Raw genomic sequence first — 10,000 nt, forward strand, 5'->3', positions numbered from 1 at the left:
GAGGGGATGAGGGCAGGGGCAGAGTAGGAGAGGGGAGAGAGGATACAGGTAGAGTGCAGGGAAGAGAGGGAGGGAGGGGGTCAGAGAAGAGGAGGGAAGGCAGAGAAGTGTGGGAGAGGAAGGGAGTGAAAGAGACCAGGGAAGAGGAGGGGAGAGGGAGGAGGAGAGCGGGGAAGGAGAGAGGCAGGGCAAGGGAGGGAGACAGAGAGAGTTGGGGTGGGGAGAGGCCAGAGGGGGAAGGGGGCACAGAGAGAGTCAGCTGAACACTACTGCACTGTCCGGTTTCCGCCCCTCCCCAGCTCACGTCATTCAGTGGGCTGCCCCCGCTATCTGGGTGGAGCGAGACTCCCCTCCACCGAACACCCCACCTGTGAGTCACCATGGCATTCCCCAGGCGCCTCCCAATGCACGGACACCAAACTCCCGAATCACCCCCACTAACTACCCCCCTGCTTCTCCGGGAGACGGTCCCAATGACAGATGAATCCCCCCACCTCCCTTTGGGGATACCCCTACTGGGGTAAGCTTACACGCCAGCCTTGTGGACCTGGGGCGTGTCCCAGCGATCGCTCGGGAGGGAACGAGCGAGCTCCGGAAACCGCGGGCGTCCTCCCCCCTGCGGGCGGTAAGGAAGTCAGTTTGGATGCCCACCCCGCCACGTGTGACGCCAGCTGAAACAATCCTTACCTTCCCCATCCCAGAGTACGCGTGGCCCATCTTCACGACCACCGGAAACTTTGCTGTTGTCAGCTGTAAAAAGAGGGAGAGGAGATAGCCGTTAGCTGGGGGGTTGCCAGGAAGAGTTGGATGACTCTGGGCCTGTACTCGCTAAAGCTTAGGAGAATTAAGGGGGATATGATTGAAACCTATCGAATGTTGAAAGGCCTACGGTGGGGGGAGTCTAGGACCAGAGGGCACAGCCTCATCCAGTTCGAATGGAGTTGAAGAGGAATTTCTTCGGGCAGAGTGTGTGGTGAATCTATGGAATTTGTTGCCACGCACACGGCTGTGGAGGCCAAGTCATGGTGTCTATTTAAAGTGTATATCTTGATTAGTCAGCTTAGTCGGTGATAAAAGAACCTGTTTCTGGACCCCAGGCTCGAGCTGGCCACCTCTTTCTCTCCATCCCCCCCCCCCCCCACCGGTCCCACTTCCGATCCAGGGACGCATGTCCCAGGACTGGACGCTCCGCAGGGAAAAGCCCAGGCTTCAGGCCTACTGCTCACCGAGCGCCCCTCGCCAGTGAGGATGGTCTGCCACCCACAGATCTCTGGGGGCAAAGCAGCAAGGTTTGACTTTGGAGGGGGTGGGGCACGGTTTGGCTCCATAAGACCGTAAGCCACAGGAACAGAATTAAGCCACTATGCCTTTCGAGTCTGTACATCAAGGCCGATGTACAGTGCCTATACAAAGTATTCACCCCCACCCCCTGGAACTTTTCCTGTTTTATTGTTTTACACTATTGAATCACCGTGGATTTAACTTGGCTTTTTTTTACACTGATGAACAGAAAAAGACTCTCGCATCAATGTGAAAACAGATCTCTACAAAGTGAATTAAATTAATTACAAATATAAAATGCAAAATAATTGATTGCATAATTACTCACCCCTCTCAAGTCAGTATTTAGTAGATGCACCTTTGACAGCAATTACAGCCTCCAGTCTATGTGGATCGGTCTCTACCAGCTTTGCACATCTGGACACTGCAATTTTCCCTATTCTTCTTTACAAAACTGCTCAAGCTCTGTCAGATTGCATGGTGTTCGTGAGTGAACAGCCCTTTTCGAGTCCAGCTGCAAATTTTCGATTGACTTGGCATTAACGTTGTTGATTTTAAGCCATTCCTGTGTAGCTTTGCCTTTATGCCTGGGGTCATTGCCTTGCTGGATAACAAATCTCCTCCCAAGTCGCAGTTCTCCTGCAGACGGCATTAGGTTTTCCTCCAGGATTTCCCTGTATTTTGCTGCATTCATTTTACCCTCTACCTTCACAAGCCTCCCAGGGCCTGCTGCAGTGGAGCATCCCCAACAGTGTGATGCAGCCACCACCATGCTTCACAGTAGGGCTGGTGTGTTTTTGATAATCTGCGATGTTTGGCTTATGCCAAACATGGCATTTAGTCCGATGGTCAAAAAGCTCAATTTTGGTTTCATCAGACCACAGAACCTTCCTCCAGCTGCTGTCAGAGTCTCCCACATGCCCTCTGGCAAAATCCAGCTGAGATTTCATGTGAGGTTTTTTTTCAACAGAGGCTTTCTCTTTGCCACGCTCCCATAACTCTGTGACTGGTGAAGCACCCGGGCAACAGTTGTATGCGCAGTCTCTCCCATCTCAGCCACTTGTAACTCCTCCAGAGTTGTCACAGGTCTCTTGGTGGCCTCCCTCACTCGTCCCCTTCATGCACGGTCACTCAGTTTTTGAGGACGGCCTGCTCCAGGCAGATTTACAGCTGTGCCATGTTCTTTCCATTTCCTGACGATTGACTTAACTGTGCTCCAAGGGATATTCAGTGACTTGGAAATTTTCCTGCCTCCGTCTCCTGACCTGTGCTTTTCAATAACCCTGCTTGGAGTGTTCTGTTGTCTTTCTGGCGTAGTTTTCGCCAGGATACTGACCCACCAGCAATTACAGATACAGGTGTATTTTTACGACAATCAATTGAAACTCCTTGACTACACACAGGTCTCCAAACACAGATCTCTGGTTAGCTAATTATGTGACTTCAAAAACTAATTGGCTGCACCAGCGATGAATCAGTGTGTCATATGAAAGGGGGGGGGGGGTGAATTCTTAAGCAATCAATTATTTTGTGATTTCTATTTCAGATCACTTTTGTAGAGATCTGCTTTCACTTTGACATGAAAGAGTCTTTTTTCTGTCGATCAGTGTCAAAAGAGTCAAATTAAATCCACTGAGATTCAATGTTGTAAAACAATAAAAGATGAAAACCTCTGGGGGGGGTGAATACTTTAGATAGGCACTGTACTATCCTTCTCAATCCCAATCTCCTGCCTTCTCCCTGTAACTTTTCACATCCCGACTAATCTAGAATTTATTGACCTCCGCTTTAAATATACCCAATTACTTGAGAGAATTCCACAGATTCACCCCTTCTGGCTAAAGAAATTCCTTTTCATCTCCGTTCTAAAGGGACGTCCTTGTATCTTGAGGCTACCCTCCAAATAAAAACAACCATGAGATTGAAGTATTTTGCCTTTCTTTGTTGCTTTCATTTTTCTTTCTGACGCACAGCAGATTAAACTATTCCCTGCTGTTTCTCAATAATGAAACTAATGGGATGTTTGTAACCAACCAGCATCTTTTTTTAAAATTTCCTGAGGGCCTTCTGGACAATATCACCTCTGGTTCCAATACCGTATGTGGGAAACTTGAGCTTGTGGGAGCTGCAGTAAGACGGGGTTTAACATAAACACAAGGAATTCTGCAGACGCTGGAAATCCACAGCAACACACACACACACACGCACACACACGCACAGTAATGGAGGAACTCAGCAGGCCAGGCAGCGTCTATGGAAGTTAATGAACAGTCATCGCTGTGGGCCGAGACCCTTCTTCCAGACTGTGAAGGAAGTTGGGTGGGGGTGGGGGGGGGGAAGGACGCCAGAATCAAAAGGTGGGGGGGGCGGTGGAAGGAGGATAGCTGGAAAAAGATAGGTGAGACCAGGTGGATGGGAAAGGGCTGGAGAGGAAGGAATCTGATAGGAGAGGGGGAAGTGGACCAGAGGAGAAAGGGAAGGAGGAGGGGATCTGGGGGTGGAGGGGGTGGGATGATAGGCAGGTGAGAAGAGTGGGAGGGGGATTTATTTTAACATAATGCTCTGACGATGATAGGATGCTCAGCAAAGAGCATAATTTCCCTTTAAGCAGGTCATTGTTACTGCAGATGAGGAAGATTCTAACGAAAGAATGCAAATCACATAAAACCCACTAAGAGACAAATGCTCTACTAACTTCAAAGTATGTTGGCTTGTAACTTCTATTGGCTCTTGGACATCTCTAGCTAAATAGTGGATAGGGTCCAGTCCATCACAGGAGAAGCCCTCCCCACCACTGAGCACGTCTACACAAAACATTGTCGCAGGAAAGCAGCCTCCATCGTCAGGGACCCCCACCACCCAGGCCGTGCTCTCTTCTCACTGCTGCCGTCAGGAAGGAGGTACAGGAGCCTCAGGACTCACACCACCAGGTTCAGGAACAATTATTACCCCTCAACCATCAGGAAGGAGGTACAGGAGCCTCAGGACCCATACCACCAGGTTCAAGATCAGTTATTACCCCTCAACCATCAGGAAGGAGGTACAGGAGCCTCACCACCAGGTTCAGGGACAGTTATTACCCCTCAACCATCGGGAAGGAGGTACAGGAGCCTCAGGACCCACACCACCAGGTTCACAAACAGTTATGACCCCTCAACCATCGGGAAGGAGGTACAGGAGCCTCACCACCAGGTTCAGGGACAGTTATTACCCCTCAACCATCGGGAAGGAGGTACAGGAGCCTCAGGACCCACACCACCAGGTTCACAAACAGTTATGACCCCTCAACCATCGGGAAGGAGGTACAGGAGCCTCAGGACCCACACCACCAGGTTCAGGAACAGTTATGACCCCTCAACCATCGGGGAGGAGGTACAGGAGCCTCAGGACCCACACCACCAGGTTCAGGAACAGTTATGACCCCTCAACCATCGGGCTCTGTGGCCCTAAGTTAACAAACGACACGGGGCTAAACTGAACAAAATGGAACATCCCTGTTCAAGGCCTTTGTGGTTTGATGATTTATATTCTGACTGTTCTTCACTCGACTTTTGCCATTTCTGCAACTTGTTTTTTTTTTGGGCATGTTGGATGTTTGGTAGTAAACGTACTTTGAAACTTTGAAACTGTTGAGGCTCCTGAACCCAAGGGGACAACTTCACTTGCCCCGTCACCGAAATGTTTCCACAACCTATGGACTTGCTTTCCAGGAGTCTTTGTCTATCTCATGATCTCGATATTTATTGCTTATTTATGTATTATTATTGTTTCTTTCTTTTTGCATTTGCCCAGCTTGTTGTCTTCTGCCCGCTGGCTGAACGCCCAAGCAGGTTTTTCATTGATTCTATTGTGGATTCATTGAGTATGCCCGAAAGAAAATGAACCTCAGGCTTGTATATGGAGACGTATATGTACTTGGATGATAAACTTACTTTGAACTTAAACCTGCAGAGAAATAACCTCAGGACTGCTTTGTACGCACTCTGATAATAAATTTTACTTTGAACTCTTTGGAATGGCAATTGGTCTTATAAATAAGGAATCTGAGCAGATACAGTTTACCAAACGGTCAATATCTGTAACTGCAGGTCAATTCTGTATAAAAACGGCCATCAGAATTCAGAACGGTGTGGGTGACAGGGGCCACACTGTTCTCCTGTGCGCGAGTAAAATATAGTATGTTTGAGGAATGAGAGCGGGTTTCAGGGTCCAGCTAATCTGTTGTGTAAATTTTCCAGTAGTTTTGTAAATATTTTGTTCGATTAAGCATTCTTGTTTGGTTATGTAATTCATTACGAGTTATAGGTGTAAATGCGTAAATTGCATACGTCATCAGGCTACCAGGTGACTTATGCGCGTCTCGCTTGAAGTAAATGCCAAGATGGACTCCCACTTCGCACTCCCGTGTTTCCCTTGATTAGCTTCATGTTTTGAAGTTACAAAACAAGACACCATCGGCGACGATAACCGTGGGGACATCTCCCAGGGTGCACCGAGCAGATCGAGGGAGGCCGCTTGACCGTTGTCAGTGTCAAAGTTCAAAGTACATCTATTATTGGAGTATGTATATGCCACTATATACAACCCAGAGATTCATTTTCTTTACATGAAAGTGAAGAAATACAATAGAATTTATATAAAATTATAAACAAAAAAGAGTAATAAATAGCCAATGTGCTAAGGAAGGGAAATCGACAAATAGTAAAAAAGATTATTCTTGAAAACATGAGTTGTAGTCTTGGAAAGTGAGTTAAGGAATGAGTTCAGTGTTGAGGTGAGAAAAGTGATCCGTGTTGGTTCAGGAGCCCGATGGCTGTCGGCTAATAACTGCTCCTGAACCCGGTGGTGTGGACAGGCCCATGAATGAGCAGAGAATGGAGAGATACGAATATCCCGTTGGCAGAAGTGATTAACCCTCCCAGAGGACCACAACCTCAATGTCGGGTTCGGAGGCTCGCTTGCCTCAATGACCCGGAGAGTCATGTTGGCCAGAGTCGGGGCTTCGTGCTTTGTCTCTTGGTGGGGTCACCCGTGCCAAACAGGTCAAAGGGCAGAGGTCAAACTAACAGTGGTCCACCTGTCTTGCAGGTTCGGGGGGTTCAGCTCAGGGCCAACAACCCTGACTGGTAAAACAAAACTGTTATGGAAACAGCAATGAAGAATCCTTCTGCATCTGAGTGGCCAGAGACAGACACGTCCAGATGACGTCCTCCATTGCTGCCCTAAACACCAGCGGTGTAACGGGCAGGAAGTGAGTAGGAAGCAATTAATCAATAAAGTGTTTTTCCACCAGAAATATGATGAATTAAAATTGAAGGCCAATAGAAGAGGGTACACTTTGTCCCGATATCTACAATATCTACAACTGGCACCATCCCAAAGATGCTACACAATAGCTTTAAACAATTAAGGCCAACACAGCAACATTTACGTAAATCTCCAGAAAACCACAACACAAAACACCACTAGAATAGTCTGACAGTTCCCAGAAATCGAGGAATGCGTACGCTTGGCTACGGCTGTACATGGGGTTTTACCAGCTTAAACTGAGAGGAAAAAAAAATTAGGTAAATAAATAAATATTGAGAACCCACCCTTGAAAGCAAGTCTACAGGTTGTGGAATCAGTTCAGGGTTGAGGTAAGTGAAATTACCCACACTGGTTCAGTAGCTTGATGGTTTGAGGGGTAATAACTGTTCCTGAACCTGGTGGTGTGGGACCTGAGGCTCCTGTACCTCCTTCCCGATGGTTTGAGGGGCAATAGCTGTTCCTGAACCTGGTGGTGTGGGATCTGAGGCTCCTGTACCTCCTTCCCGATGGTTTGAGGGGCAATAACTGTTCCTGAACCTGGTGGTGTGGGACCTGAGGCTCCTGTACCTCCTTCCCGATGGTTTGAGGGGCAATAACTGTTCCTGAACCTGGTGGTGTGGGACCTGAGGCTCCTGTACCTCCTTCCCGATGGTTTGAGGGGCAATAACTGTTCCTGAACCTGGTGGTGTGGGACCTGAGGCTTCTGTACCTCCTTCCCGATGGCAGCAGTGAGAAGAGAGCATGACCTGGGTGGTGGGGATCTTTGGTGATGGACGCTGCATTCTTGTGGCTATGCTCCGTGGAAATGGGCTCCGTGGTGGGGAGGGTTTTACCTGTGATGGGACTGGGCTGCGCCCAACACTTTCTGTAAACTTTTCCGTTCCTGGGCCATGATGTGACCAGCCAGGATTCTTACCCCTGTCCACTGATCTACCCTCATCAATCACCTTTGCAAGACACAACATGCCCCACACAAAGCTACGCTGACTGTCGATAATAAACCCATGAGTGTTACCCAGAAGAGTAGCCGACTTAATCCGGTTTAATCCAGTATCAAGGCCAAGGTCAGGTTTACCATCACTCTACTGTACAGATGTCTACAGCCAAACAACACTCCAAGATGCACAGCGCAGTACATATAACTCACACACACACACACACAACACATGAAGTAATATTGCCACAAACAAATAACAAATAATGGCAATAATTCCAAAATAATAAAATATATTCCAGTTAACATTTAGCGTGAGGTGTAGTTACAACACAGTAAAGGGTAAACAGCATAAAGCTACTGGCACTTCATACACGATGAGACCTGGGAGATGACAGGGAGGTCAGTCGTCTCACAGCCTGGGGGCGAAGCTGTTTCCCATCCCAACAGAGCTTGTCCTAATGCTACGGCACCTCCCGTCTGAACATAGCGGGATGGCCGGGAGGGATCCCTGACAACGCTCAGGCCCTGCTGATAAATAGCCGGATTTCTCTTGACCTGTCTCTGAATCAGGGCAGGCAACGGCCCAGCTGCGCAGTACCAGGGCAGATAGGGTACCAGGAGGAGTTGCCTCTCTCCTCATCAGAGCCACAACACTTGCTCCCACCTCCCTGCCCACCCTCTGCCCCCTCTCCAACCTCCTGTCCTGGAGCTGGGTGAACAGCCGTTGAGCGGGCGGTGGGACAGAAAGGGGAACTGATGATTCAGCAGAGAAAGGGCAGCTGGGGGTGGGGGAGGGGGGGGGAAGTGTGCAAAGTCCGGTGTCACCACGCATTAGAGGGCTCTGGGGGTGGCGTGGGCTGTCAGGATCCCCATTCCAGGAAAGATGTGGAGGCTTTGCAGAGGGTTCGGGAAAGGATCACTGCAAAGCCTGTGGCTTACAGAGTATTATCGAAAAGGAGACGTTGAGAAAATTTGGGTTGTTTTTATACTGCGTCACTTGTTTGTTGTGTGTGTGTGTCTGTCTGTGTGTGTGCATGCTCCCCCCCTCCCTGGTTGATCCAGTCCCCTCCCACGACCCAGTGAATCTGTGGGATCGGTGGGTTAATCTTCCCCCAGTATGTGTGCATGCGGGGGAGGGACGGCTGGGGGGTGAGGGACAGTTGAGGGAAAGGTGTGGGATACATTACAGGAAAATAAATCGCCAAGTTTCTCTCTGGGCTGGTACGAGCTGAAGTTGAGGTTGGCATAGCCTGCGAACAGGCCCCTCGTCATGCTGCCCGTTCCAACCTAGATCCAGTCCCACTTGTCCATGTTTGGCCCATATCCCTCTAACCGAGGGATTCCCAACTGTTTTAATGCCATGGACCAACACCTTTAACTCCGTGGATCCCAGATTGGGAAATCCTTTCCTACCCATGTGCCTGTCCTGGGGTCTTTTACCTCAACCACTTCCTCTGGCAGCTCGTTCTGTTACCCCTGAGTCAGCTTCCAACTAAACCTCTCCCCTCTCACAAACCTGAGCCCTCTAGTTCTTGATTCCCCAACCCTGGGGGAAAAGACTGTGTGCTTTCACCCCATCTGTGCCCCTCGAGATTTTATACACCTCTATAAGATCACCCCTCAGTCTCCAGCACTCCAGGGACTGAAGACCTCTCTCGATAACTCAGTCCCTCGAGTCCCGGCAACATCCTCGTAAATCTCCTCTGCACTCTTTCCAGCCTAATGGCATCTCTCCTACAGAACAGGAGCAAAACTGAAGAATGAAAGGGGATCTTACAGAAACATACAACATTTTGAAAGGGATAGATAAGATAGAAGTAGGAAAGTTGTTTCCATTGGTAGGCGAGACTAGAACTAGGGGACGTTGCCTCAAGATTCAGGAGAGGAGATTTAGGATGGAGTTGAGGAGAAACTGCTTTTCCCGGAGAGTGGTGAATCTATGGAATTCTCTGCCCAGTGAAACAGTGGAGGCTTCTTCACTGAATATGTTTAAGAAACAGATAGATAGGTTTTTACATAGTAAGGGAATTAAGGGTTATGGAGAAAAGGCAGGTAGATGGAGCTGAGTTTATGGATGATCTTATTGAATGGCGGGGCAGGCTCGATGGGCCGGATGGCCAACTCCTGCTCCTATTTCTTATGTTCTTATGGACACAGCCCTCCAAATGTGGTCTCACCAACTTCTTGGACACTTGCCACACGTGACAGAGCAAGGTTTCCCAACCCGGGGTCTACGGATCCCTTGCTTAATGGAATTAGTCCGTAACATAAAGAAGGTTGGGAACCCCCAGTGAAGGAGGAAGAATCATTAAATTTTACCAGCACATCCGAGAAGTTAGCAGCTTTAAACTCCGGAACGTTACCATCTGGGGTGACCTGTCCTGGGCCCAGCGCGTACTCTCAATCAATAAACCAGTGCACCTGCTCGTTAATGCAAATATCTAATCAGCCAATCGTGTGCCAGCAACCGTG

The 10,000-nt window shown here is 48.9% G+C and overlaps 1 protein-coding gene across 1 annotated transcript in view; it reads right to left on the reverse strand.

Annotated features, from left to right (window-relative positions):
* LOC132385459 (synapsin-1-like) overlaps window positions 1–10,000 on the reverse strand; it is a 244,053-nt gene that overhangs the window by 33,203 nt on the left and 200,850 nt on the right. The window contains exon 7 of the mRNA XM_059957544.1: window positions 531–750. Within this exon, the coding sequence (XP_059813527.1) occupies window positions 531–750 (220 nt within the window). The remainder of the gene's footprint in view (window positions 1–530; window positions 751–10,000) is intronic.

The sequence above is a fragment of the Hypanus sabinus genome (assembly GCF_030144855.1).
Source record: "Hypanus sabinus isolate sHypSab1 chromosome 24 unlocalized genomic scaffold, sHypSab1.hap1 SUPER_24_unloc_16, whole genome shotgun sequence".
Classification (NCBI taxonomy): Eukaryota; Metazoa; Chordata; class Chondrichthyes; order Myliobatiformes; family Dasyatidae; genus Hypanus; species Hypanus sabinus.